Source organism: Oncorhynchus mykiss, chromosome 16 (genome assembly GCF_013265735.2).
Source record: "Oncorhynchus mykiss isolate Arlee chromosome 16, USDA_OmykA_1.1, whole genome shotgun sequence".
Lineage (NCBI taxonomy): Eukaryota > Metazoa > Chordata > Actinopteri > Salmoniformes > Salmonidae > Oncorhynchus > Oncorhynchus mykiss.
The window spans coordinates 71,164,646-71,177,769 of record NC_048580.1 but is presented as its reverse complement, the minus strand read 5'-3'; the positions used below and the strand labels follow the sequence as shown (position 1 = coordinate 71,177,769).

At 47.7% G+C, this 13,124-nt stretch overlaps 1 protein-coding gene across 1 annotated transcript in view; it reads right to left on the bottom strand.

Moving 5' to 3' along the window:
• Positions 1-13,124, bottom strand: part of LOC118939582 (putative uncharacterized protein DDB_G0290521) — an 89,868-nt gene that overhangs the window by 15,279 nt on the left and 61,465 nt on the right. The window contains exon 4 of the mRNA XM_036947700.1: positions 2,557-2,781. Within this exon, the coding sequence (XP_036803595.1) occupies positions 2,557-2,781 (225 nt within the window). The remainder of the gene's footprint in view (positions 1-2,556; positions 2,782-13,124) is intronic.

Genomic DNA, 13,124 nt, shown 5'->3' with positions numbered 1-13,124 from the left:
AGTATATTGAAAGCAGGTGCTTCCACACAGGTGTGGTTCGTGAGATAATTTAGCAACTAACATCCCATCATGCTTAGGGTCATGTATAAAAATGCTGGGAAAGGCCATGATTTTGGTTACCACGGTTATGCCCCCATCTACAGGGCACGAGTGGTCACTGAATGGTTTAATGAGCATTGTTTTATTTTTTATTTAACCAGGTATTTATATATAACCCTTTATTTAACCAGGTAGGCCAGTTGAGAACAAGTTCTCATTTACAACTGCGACCTGGCCAAGATAAAGCAAAGCAGTGCGACACAAACAACAACACAGAGTTACACATGGGATAAAACAAACATACAGTCAATAATACAGTAGAAAAATAAGTCTATATACAATGTGTGCAAATGAGGTAAGATAACGGAGGTAAGGCAGTAAATAGGCCATAATGGTGAAATAATTACAATATAGTAATTAAACACTGGAGTGATAGATGTGCAGAAGATGAGTGTACAAGAAGAGATACTGGGGTGCAAAGGAGCAAAATAAATAACAGTATGGGGATGAGGTAGTTGGATGGGCTATTTACAGATGGGCTATGTAAACCCAATACCATGGCCATCTCAGTCACCAGATCTCAACACAAACTGAACTCTTATGGGAGATTCAGGAGTGGTGCCTGACACCGTGTTTTCCACCACCATCAACAAAACACCAAATTATGGAATTTCTTGTGGAAGAATGATGTCGCATCCCTCCAATAGAGTTCCAGACACTTGTAGAATCTATGCCAAGGTGGATTGAACCGGTTTTGGCTGGTGGTGACCCAACGACCCTATTAAGACACATTATGTTGGTGTTTCCTTTATTCTGGCAGTTACCTGTACATTTATATGATAGAAGATTTTCTCTAAAACAGGGTTTCCCCTAATATCTCCTGGAGTGAGTCAGTCCACTTCTCTGATGTTTTCCAGAACTAGCAGTCTGGTGTTGAGTGAGAGAGTGAGAGAGTGAGAGAGAGAGGAGGTGGTGAAGTCAGTCAGGTGTTTTGCTACAGAAGCTGCCCTTCCAGATGGCAATAGAGATGTGATTAACTCTGCAACGAGGTCAATGTTGTGAGCACTAATTATATGCCTGGGGGATAATTACACACTCCTAAGTTACATTGTTTACTAACAGGTCTTTGAGAGGGCTGAATGATCCTACATGTTGTCCACCAGGAAGTTGAATGGAGTGAAGGCTCAGGCTTGGCCTTTGGCTCATTGAGTCATGGGGGTGAGAGAGGGAGAGTGGAGGAATGGAAGAGGAAGACTGGAAGAGGAGTGGAGGAGTAGAAGATTGAAAGAGGAGTGGGGGAGTGGAGGATTGGAAGAGGAGTGGAGGAGTGGAGGATTGGAAGACGAGTGGATGAGGATTGGAAGAGAAGTGGAGGATTGGAGGATTGGAAGACGAGTGGATGAGGATTGGAAGAGGAGATTTGTGGATCTATAGTGAGGGACTGACAGGATTGCAAAATTCCCCAAAGTTTTTCGGAAAATCAGGGTAAAGGCAATTCCTGTAGGAGAGGAGGAGAAGAGTGGAGGGGAGTGGAGTAGAGGAGAGGAGTGGAGGAGAGGAGATGAGTGGAGTGGAGTGGAGGAGTGGAGTGGAGTGGAGTGGAGGAGTAGAGTGGAGGAGTGGAGGCGTGAAGTGGTGGAGAGGAGAGGAGGAGAGGAGTGGAGGAGTGGAGGAGTGGAGGAAAGGAGGAGAAGAGTGGAGGGGAGTGGAGTGGAGTAGAGGAGTGGAGGATAGGAGTGGAGGAGAGGAGTGGAGTAGAGGAGTGGAGTAGAGGATAGGAGTGGAGGATAGGAGTAGAGTGGAGGGTAGGAGTAGAGTGGAGTAGAGGAGAGGAGTGGAGGAGTGAAGTGGAGGAGAGGAGTGGAGAGGAGGAGAGGAGTGGAGGAGGTTTGGAGGAGAAGAGTGGAGAGGAGTGGAGGAGGAGAGGAGTGGAGGAGTGAAGTGGAGGAGAGGAGTGGAGGAGAGGAGTGGAGGAGTGGAGGAGTGGCGGAGTGGAGTGGAGTGGAGTAGTGGAGTGGAGGAGAGGAGTGGAGTGGAGGAGGAGTGGAGGAGAGGAGTGGAGTGGAAAAGTGGAGTGGAAGAATGGAGGAGAGGAGTGGAGGAGTACAGTGGAGGAGTACAGTGGGAAGGGGATTGGAGGAGTGGAGGAGAGGAGTGGAGGAAAGGAGGAGAAGAATGGAGGGGATTGGAGTAGAGGAGTAGAGGAGAGGAGTGGAGTAGAGGAGTAGAGTGGAGGAGTGGAGTAGAGAGGAGGAGAGGAGTGGAGGGGAGGAGAGGAGTAGAGGGGAGGAGAGGAGTAGAGGGGAGGAGAGGAGTAGAGGGGTGGAGGTGAGGAGGAGTGGAGGTGTGGAGGAGAGGAGGAGGAGAGGAGTGGAGGAGTGGAGGAGTGAAGTGGAGGAGAGGAGTGAAGTGGAGGAGTGGAGTGGAAAAGTGGAGTGGAGGAATGGAGGAGAGGTGTGGAGGAGTGGAGCGGAGGAGTGTGGACCTACTTTATCGTGGGTATACTCAGGCCCTTACCTTGCCTGGTCGGAGTGCCTGGGCGAGGAGAGGGCGCAATGCGGCTTGGGCAGGAGCAGCCGGGCAGGACAACAGTACTGGTGGTGGGTGGAGCTGGACTGACTGTTAGCTGTCAGACTGCTGTGGAGGGAGGAGGTAGAACTAGGAACAGGAGTAGTGACGGTGGTGGTGGTCGGTGGATTGGAACGAGAAGAAGTAGCACAACAAGCGGAATAAGGTGGTGACCTGAGAGAGAGAGAGAGAGAGAGAGAGAGAGAGAGACAGAGAGACAGAGAAACAGACAGACAGACAGAGAGAGAGAGAGAGAAACAGACAGACAGACAGAGAGAGAGAGAGAGAGAGGGAGGGGGGTGGAAAGAGAGAGAGAGAGAGGGAGAGAGAAAAAATCAAGTCAAGAAAGCAACAGAAAAGAGCAGATGACAGACGCAAAGGCCCACAGTACCCAGCCATAAACCAGGACAGGAAGGCCCACAGTACCCAGCCATAAACCAGGACAGGAAGGCCCACAGTACCCAGCCATAAACCAGGACAGGAAGGCCCACAGTACCCAGCCATAAACCAGGACAGGAAGGCCCACAGTACCCAGCCATAAACCAGGACAGGAAGGCCCACAGTACCCAGCCATAAACCAGGACAGGAAGGCCCACAGTACCCAGCCATAAACCAGGACAGGAAGGCCCACAGTACCCAGCCATAAACCAGGACAGGAAGGCCCACAGTACCCAGCCATAAACCAGGACAGGAAGGCACACAGTACCCAGCCATAAACCAGGACAGGAAGGCCCACAGTACCCAGCCATAAACCAGGACAGGAAGGCCCACAGTACCCAGCCATAAACCAGGACAGGAAGTCCCACAGTACCCAGCCATAAACCAGGACAGGAAGGCCCACAGTACCCAGCCATAAACCAGGACAGGAAGGCCCACAGTACCCAGCCATAAACCAGGACAGGAAGGACCACAGTACCCAGCCATAAACCAGGACAGGAAGGCCCACAGTACCCAGTCCTAAACCAGGACAGGAAGGCACACAGTAACCAGTCCTAAACCAGGAGAGGAAGGCACACAGTAACCAGTCCTAAACCAGGAGAGGAAGGCACACAGTAACCAGTCCTAAACCAAGCATGCTAGAAGCAAACGTGGTTAGCATCCATACGTAGCACAGAGCTAACAGCTGTAGCACACTGTGGTTTTATAAGCATAGCAGGAGCAGCTAGCATTAGAACAGTTAGCAGAGTACAGTACACACAAAGAGCAGGTTAAGAGTTGTATGAAGTACAGTGGTGTATTCTTTGTCTATTGGACAGGTGATATACTTTCACTGGAACAGAGTAAATAAGTCCACTGGAACAGAGTAAATAAGTCCACTGGAACAGAGTAAATAAGTCCACTGGAACAGAGTAAATAAGTCCACTGGAACAGAGTAAATAAGTCCACTGGAACAGAGTAAATAAGTCCACTGGAACAGAGTAAATAAGCATTTTGACGCCATAGATTGGTGACTTGTGGATTAGACACCGGCTGGAATGTGGTTTTAACCAATCAGCATCCTTGATTAGACACCGGCTGGAATGTGGTTTCAACCAATCAGCATCCAGGATTAGACCTACCCATTGTATAAACTGATATAATGTCTATAGGATAGGTGATATACTGATATAATGTATATCTATAGGACAGATAGAGGGAAACGGGACAGATACAGGGAAACGGGACAGATACAGGGAAACGGGACAGATACAGGGAAACGGGACAGATACAGGGAAACGGGACAGATACAGGGAAACGGGACAGATACAGGGAAACGGGACAGATACAGGGAAACGGGACAGATACAGGGAAACGGGACAGATAGAGTGGATATCAGTGGAGGCTGGTGGGAGGAGCTATAGGAGGATGAGCTCGTTGTAATGGCTGGAATGGAATCAATGGAAAGGTATCAAACACTGTAAACATATGGAAACCACATGTTTGACTCTGTTCCATTAATTCCATTCCAGCCATTACAACGAGCTCGTCCTCCTATGGCTCCTCCCACCAGCCACCACTGATGCAGATCTATAGACTAGATAGAGGCAGACTCCAGTCTTGCCTCCAGAACCCTATACTTCCCCAGCAGCAGAGAACCCGGCAGCTCTATCCATCTACCTCCAGTAAGAGGGTATTGGCCAGTAGGAGATAGGAGAGGACATAACACCAATGGCTAGGTGGGTAATGAATGTGTAGGCTAAACTGGAGCTCATCTCATAGACAACACTGACTAGAGAGGAAGCTACACCACTGTAGTAGGAGGAGGTGGGGACACATTTGTCAGACTTTATATAATATCTTTACAGGTAGCCTAGTGGTTAGAGCGTTGGGCCAGTAACCGAAAGGTTGCTGGATCGAATTCCTGAGCTGACAAGGTAAAAAGGTAAAAATTCCCGGGCCCTGAGCAAGGCAGTTAACCCACTGTTCCCCTGAGCAAGGCAGTTAACCCACTGTTCCCCTGAGCAAGGCAGTTAACCCACTGTTCCCCTGAGCAAGGCAGTTAACCCACTGTTCCCCTGAGCAAGGCAGTTAACCCACTGTTCCCCTGAGCAAGGCAGTTAACCCACTGTTCCCCTGAACAAGGCAGTTAACCCACTGTTCCCCGGGCCCTGAGCAAGGCAGTTAACCCACTGTTCCCCTGAGCAAGGCAGTTAACCCACTGTTCCCCTGAGCAAGGCAGTTAACCCACTGTTCCCCTGAGCAAGGCAGTTAACCCACTGTTCCCCTGAGCAAGGCAGTTAACCCACTGTTCCCCTGAGCAAGGCAGTTAACCCACTGTTCCCCTGAACAAGGCAGTTAACCCACTGTTCCCCTGAGCAAGGCAGTTAACCCACTGTTCCCCTGAGCAAGGCAGTTAACCCACTGTTCCCCTGAGCAAGGCAGTTAACCCACTGTTCCCCTGAGCAAGGCAGTTAACCCACTGTTCCCCGGGCCCTGAGCAAGACAGTTAACCCACTGTTCCCCGGGCCCTGAGCAAGACAGTTAACCCACTGTTCCCCGGGCCCTGAGCAAGACAGTTAACCCACTGTTCCCCGGGCCCTGAGCAAAAGAGTTAACCCACTGTTCCCCGGGCCCTGAGCAAGACAGTTAACCCACTGTTCCCCGGGCCCTGAGCAAGACAGTTAACCCACTGTTCCCCGGGCCCTGAGCAAGACAGTTAACCCACTGTTCCCCGGGCCCTGAGCAAGACGTGGATATCGATTAAGGCAGGGGTTGGGTTAAATGCGGAAGACACATTTCAGTTGAATACATTCAGTTGGACAACTGACTAGGTCTCCCCCTTTCCCTAATGTCCTGCTTAAAGACTGTGGAGCTGCAGTTTGGGGATTCATCACATTTGAAATATGTCTGAATTTTGAAATGTAACTTAAGTAGTATATGTACAGTGGGGCAAAAAAGTATTTAGTCAGCCACCAATTTTGCAAGTTCTCCCACTTAAAAAGATGAGAGGCCTGTAATTTATCATCATAGGTACACTTCAACTATGACAGACAACATTTGAAAAAAAAATCCAGAAAATCACATTGTAGGATTGTTAATGAATTTATTTGCAAATTATGGTGATATATATATATATATACACACACACACACCTCATGCTGTGGAAATATATACCTCCTGCTGTAGAAATGTGAACTCAGTTTAGGCTATATGTTGCTATATGCTGCTGTAAGGCGTCTCACGTAACCGCCAGCTGTAAGGCGTCTCACGTAACCGCCAGCTGTAAGGCGTCTCACGTAACCGCCAGCTGTAAGGCACCTCACGTAACCGCTAGCTGTAAGGCGTCTCACGTAACCGCCAGCTGTAAGGCACCTCACGTAACCGCTAGCTGTAAGGCGTCTCACGTAACCGCCAGCTGTAAGGCACCTCACGTAACCGCTAGCTGTAAGGCGTCTCACGTAACTGCCAGCTGTAAGGCGTCTCACGTAACCGCTAGCTGTAAGGCACCTCAGGTAACCGCTAGCTGTAAGGCGTCTCACGTAACCGCCAGCTGTAAGGCACCTCACGTAACCGCTAGCTGTAAGGCGTCTCACGTAACCGCCAGCTGTAAGGCACCTCACGTAACCGCTAGCTGTAAGGCGTCTCACGTAACCGCCAGCTGTAAGGCACCTCACGTAACCGCTAGCTGTAAGGCACCTCACGTAACCGCTAGCTGTAAGGCACCTCACGTAACCGCTAGCTGTAAGGCGTCTCACGTAACCGCCAGCTGTAAGGCGTCTCACGTAACCGCTAGCTGTAAGGCACCTCACGTAACCGCTAGCTGTAAGGCACCTCACGTAACCGCTAGCTGTAAGGCGTCTCACGTAACCGCCAGCTGTAAGGCGTCTCACGTAACCGCTAGCTGTAAGGCACCTCACGTAACCGCTAGCTGTAAGGCATCTCACGTAACCGCTAGCTGTAAGGCGTCTCACGTAACCGCTAGCTGTAAGGCGTCTCACGTAACCGCTAGCTGTAACACATCTCACGTAACCGCTAGCTGTAAGGCGTCTCACGTAACCGCCAGCTGTAAGGCACCTCACGTAACCGCTAGCTGTAACACATCTCACGTAACCGCTAGCTGTAAGGCGTCTCACGTAACCGCTAGCTGTAACACATCTCACGTAACCGCTAGCTGTAACACATCTCACGTAACCGCTAGCTGTAACACATCTCACGTAACCGCTAGCTGTAACACATCTCACGTAACCGCTAGCTGTAACACATCTTACGTAACCGCTAGCTAGATGTGAATAATCATCCTCAAACTAGCACAGTCTTTTCAGTCATCCTGGTGCGTGTGTGTATCCGTGTTCGTGTGTGCGTGTGTGTATCCGTGTTCGTGTGTGTGTGTGTGTATATGTTTGTTAGTGAGTGCGTGCCTGTGTGTTTGTTTGCATGTGTGTTTGTGTGTGCCAGTGTGTGTGTGTGTGTGTGCCAGTGTGTGTGTGTGTGTGTGTGCCAGTGTGTGTGTGTGTGTGCCAGTGTGTGTGTGTGTGTGCCAGTGTGTGTGTGTGTGTGTGTGCCAGTGTGTGTGTGCCAGTGTGTGTGTGTGTGTGCCAGTGTGTGTGTGTGCCAGTGTGTGTGTGTGTACCAGTGTGTGTGTGTGTACCAGTGTGTGTGTGTGTGTACCAGTGTGTGTGTGTGTGTGCCAGTGTGTGTGTGTGTGTGCCAGTGTGTGTGTGTGTGCCAGTGTGTGTGTGTGCCAGTGTGTGTGTGTGTGCCAGTGTGTGCCAGTGTGTGCCAGTGTGTGTGTGTGTGTGTGTGTGTGTGTGTGTGTGTGTGTGTGTGTGTGTGTGTGTGCCAGTGTGTGTGTCTGTGTATAAAGCACAAAGCCATGATGTGCTTTTTCAAATGTTAAAGGCCTTATGTAAGGCTTGGGAGGAAGGCAGAGACATGCAGATTAGCTGGGGGTGTAAATAGACTGGGGAGTATAGAGAAAGAGGCTCAGGGCACATTTACCGATCACAACACTAGCTGGGCTTCAAATGAATATCTCAACGATAACCTTAAATAGGATATCGATTATCTTCATGGTTAAGTCAAGCAGAACAGCTAAACAGGGATCGTGTTGAAGTGGAGGGAAGGAGGAGGTATTGTAGCACATTTACATTGATAATATAATAATAATAATAATACATATATAATATCACAATAATAATAATAATAATAAATGCCATTTATCCAAAGTGACTTACAGTTATAACTGCACACATTTTTACATTTTAGCTGGTCCATCAGACATTATTGTGTCTCTCTCTTCTAGAAACTACAGTTTGAAGGTGAAATAGTGACCTCTATTGCCGTTTCTGTAGAACAATTTAAGACTGGGATAAAAGCAATGAAAGTCAAACTTTGAGCGGACAATGTTTAGAAATTAGTGATTTTTTTTAAACAGCAACCCCTGGATAGACAACAGATAAAAGCTCTCAGCTAAATCTAGTCCAGATTGCATTAGAAACAACTGTGGGGCTAGCAGCTAGCGCTCCTCCCATGACCAAACATCAGACTCCTGAAATACCAATTGTCTATGTTTAATACTGAAGATACCTTCTTAGCCAGGCCAGGTATCTTGTGTAAGAGGTATTTTGACCTACAATGACTTCCTAGTTTTAAGTAACGGCTTCAAAACCCTTAAACCTATTTCCCCATGTGACGCCCAGCTTCACATTCACCTCATCCAAACCCACCTCTTCCAACCCTCTCCAATCCAGTAATAAAGCCTTTCTGTCCGACTCTGGGATTGTTGGGTGGAATCCTTAAAATTTTCATCGTGTGTCTTTTTGTAGTAACTCTTGAGCATAATCCACTCTTCTGCTGACAGAGCCTTCCTGCAACTTTCCAGCAGTTCTCCTCATCTCCTCATCCTCCCTTCCAACCAACGCCATCTCCTCATCCTCCCTTCCAACCAACGCCATCTCCTCATCCTCCCTTCCAACATTTCAACCACCCTATTCCAACTTTTTTTCCATTGTCCCCTCATCCCCTACATACACTCCAAGATATTTGAACCCTCCCTTACATCATTCCAGCCCCCCCCTGGGCAAAGCCATGATCCCTCATCCCCTAGATACACTCCAAGATACTTGAACCCTCCCTTACACCATTCCAACCCCCCTGGCAAAGCCATGATCCCTCCAGACCATTTTTTTCACCTTTATTTAACCAGGTAGGCTAGTTGAGAACAAGTTCTCATTTGCAACTGCGACCTGGCCAAGATAAAGCATAGCAGTGTAAACAGACAACACAGAGTTACACATGGAGTAAACATTTAACAAGTCAATAACACAGTAGAAAAAAAAGAGAGTCTATATACATTGTGTGCAAAAGGCATGAGGAGGTAGGCGAATAATTACAATTTTGCAGATTAACACTGGAGTGATAAATGATCAGATGGTCATGTACAGGTGGAGATATTGGTGTGCAAAAGAGCAGAAAAGTAAAAAAAATAAACAGTATGGGGAAGAGGTAGGTAAAATTGGGTGGTCTATTTACAGAGCTGCAGCGATCGGTTAGCTGCTCAGATAGCAGATGTTTGAAGTTGGTGAGGGAGATAAAAGTCTCCAACTTCAGCGATTTTTGCAATTCGTTCCAGTCACAGGCAGCAGAGAACTGGAACGAAAGGCGGCCAAATGAAGTGTTGGCTTTAGGGATGATCAGTGAGATACACCGGCTGGAGCACGTGCTACGGGTGGGTGTTGCCATCGTGACCAGTGAACTGAGATAAGGCGGAGCTTTACCTAGCATGGACTTGTAGGTGACCTGGAGCCAGCGGGTCTGGCGACGAATATGTAGGGAGGGCCAGCCGACTAGAGCATACAGGTTGCAGTGGTGGGTGGTTTAAGGTGCTTTAGTAACAAAACGGATGGCACTGTGATAAACTGCATCCAGTTTGCTGAGTAGAGTGTTGGAAGCTATTTTGTAGATGACATCGCCGAAGTCGAGGATCGGTAGGATAGTCAGTTTTATTAGGGTAAGTTTGGCGGCGTGAGTGAAGGAGGCTTTGTTGTGGAATAGAAAGCCGACTCTAGATTTGATTTTAGATTGGAGATGTTTGATATGAGTCTGGAAGGAGAGTTTACAGTCTAGCCAGACACCTAGGTACTTATAGATGTCCACATATTCTAGGTCGGAACCATCCAGGGTGGTGATGCTAGTCGGACGTGCGGGTGCAGGCAGCGAACGGTTGAAAAGCATGCATTTGGTTTTACTAGCGTTTAAGAGCAGTTGGAGGCCACGGAAGGAGTGTTGTATGGCATTGAAGCTCGTTTGGAGGTTAGATAGCACAGTGTCCAAGGACGGGCCATTTCCCAATCTGTAAAGCACAACTCTTTTTCCCAATTTACCATTGTAGAGGATATTCCCATAAAACCGATCAACTATGAGACTCAAACTATCCACCTCCGCTTGATTTTTCACCAAAATAATTACATAATCAGCATATGCTGAGAGACGAATAGGAGGAATATCCTCTGAAAGGTACAATTCTTCAATTCGACTTCTAATGCTATTTAGTAGTGTCTCTATATCGATGGCAACGAACACCCCTGCCTAGTACCTCTACACCCTTTAAAAAGAGCACTCGAGCCACCGTTAACATTCAATACACTTTCAATGTCACCATATATCATCATCATCATTTAAAATATCTTACATTTGAAATTACAGCTATGGAACAGCTCTTTACAATAATGAATGTCTATTTAGTTACGTAGGCATCATCATCATCATCATCATCATGCCCTGATCATGGCAGTAAAACCAGAGCTGAAACCAAAAGCCTCCAAAGTGACCCCATAGAGGTATTGATGTTCAACGCGGTCAAATGCCTTTTCCTGATCAATTGAAATTAGACCAGCATCCAACCCAAACTCCCTAGAGACGCCCCCCCCCAAAAAAAAAATTGAGAATCAGGGAAATGTTATCCCCTATCTGCCTGCCGGGGAACACAGTAGGACTGGTCCGTGTGTATGATTTGCCCCGTCACTTCCCTCAGCCCAAAAATACTTGGGGTGGAGCCAGCTCCAAGTTCTCCCCTCAAAAACCACTCCCCTCACCTCTACCTGCCGTCTGAAAAAAGGTAAAAGACAATGATCTGTAGGTAAAGATGTTATATATTAGCCAAGTAAATAAGGCTGATAAGCTACCAACCTGCTAGGACAGAACAGACCTGGCAGCACCTTCAATTAGCACTGAGGTGTGGAGTCAGATGTGTGAAAACTCTTGAACCCAACAATGGCAGGAGAGTTTCACAGCCCCCCAGGCCATGAGCAGAGCAACAGGCCCAACTATTACACCTGCACAAGCTCCATCCTGCTCAACATGCTCTGCTCACACCTACTGTGATGGTCCTGACCTAAACAACACTAGACACTATGGAACACAAAGCTTTTACTATCTCATCCTGTCATATAAAAGGTCTGAGGTCAACTGTCTTTGGCCTAAAGAGCAGGAACCCAGACTTCATTAAAGAAATTGGAAATACAGACATTGTCATCCTACAAGAAATATGGTAAAGGGGAGACAGACCCACTGGTTGTCCTCTAGGTTACAGAGAGCTGGTAGTCCCATCCACCAAACTACCAGGTGGGTGGTATAGAGGAGATGGACCCACTGGTTGCCCTCTAGGTTACAGAGAGCTGGTATTCCCATCCACCACACTACCAGGTGTGAAACATGGTATAGAGGAGACGGACCCACTGGTTGCCCTCTAGGTTACAGAGAGCTGGTATTCCCATCCACCACACTACCAGGTGTGAAACATGGTATAGAGGAGACGGACCCACTGGTTGCCCTCTAGGTTACAGAGAGCTGGTATTCCCATCCACCACACTACCAGGTGTGAAACATGGTATAGAGGAGACGGACCCACTGGTTGCCCTCTAGGTTACAGAGAGCTGGTATTCCCATCCACCACACTACCAGGTGTGAAACATGGTATAGAGGAGACGGACCCACTGGTTGCCCTCTAGGTTACAGAGAGCTGGTATTCCCATCCACCACACTACCAGGTGTGAAACATGGTATAGAGGAGACGGACCCACTGGTTGCCCTCTAGGTTACAGAGAGCTGGTAGTCCCATTCACCAAACTACCAGGTGTGAAACAGGGAGGAAACTAGGGGAGGTATGCTAATTTGGTATAGAGCAGACCTATCCCACTCTTTTAAATTAGTCAAAACAGGAACATTTTACATCTGAATAGAAATTCTAAAGGAAATTATCTCCCCAGAGAAAAATGTCCCCGTGTGCTACCTATATCCCCCCACTAGAATCCCCATACTTTAACGATGACAGCTTCTCCATCCCAGAGGGGGAGATCAACCATTTCCAGGCTCAGGGACATTTACTAGTCCGTTGCGACCTAAATGCCAGAACTGGACCAGAACGTGACACCCTCCGCACACAGGGGACAAACACCTACCTGGAGGTGACAGCATTCTCTCCCCCAAATGACAGCATTCTCTCCCCTCTCCCCCAAGGCACAACTGTGACAACATAACCAACAAAAACAGGTCACAACTCCTGCAGCTCTGTTACATCCTGGGTATGTACATAGTCAATGGTAGGCTTTGAGGTGACTTCTATGGTAGGTACACCTATAGCTCATCTCTTGGCAGTAGTACTGTAGACTACTTTATCGCTGAGCTCAACCCAGAGTCTCTCAGAGCGTTCACAGTCAGCCCACTGACATCCTTATCAGATCACAGCAAACTTGAACATGAGGCATCAAAGCCAAAGGAACTGAGGAATATTAAGAAATGCTATAGATGGAAGGAATGTAGTGTGGAAACCTACCAAAAAACAATTAGGCAACAACAAATTCAATCCCTTTTAGACAACTTCCTGGACAAAATGTTTACAGTATATTTGACCTCTCACCTACCCTATCAAATGCAAAAATGTCAAACAGAAAACTGAAGAAAATGAACAACAATCACAAATGGTTTGATGAAGAATGCAAAAACATAAGAAAGAAATTGATAAACCTATAATCATTGGATAACAAAATAGATGAACTACGATCACGTGTATGCTACCAATGGGACATTAAAAACTGTAA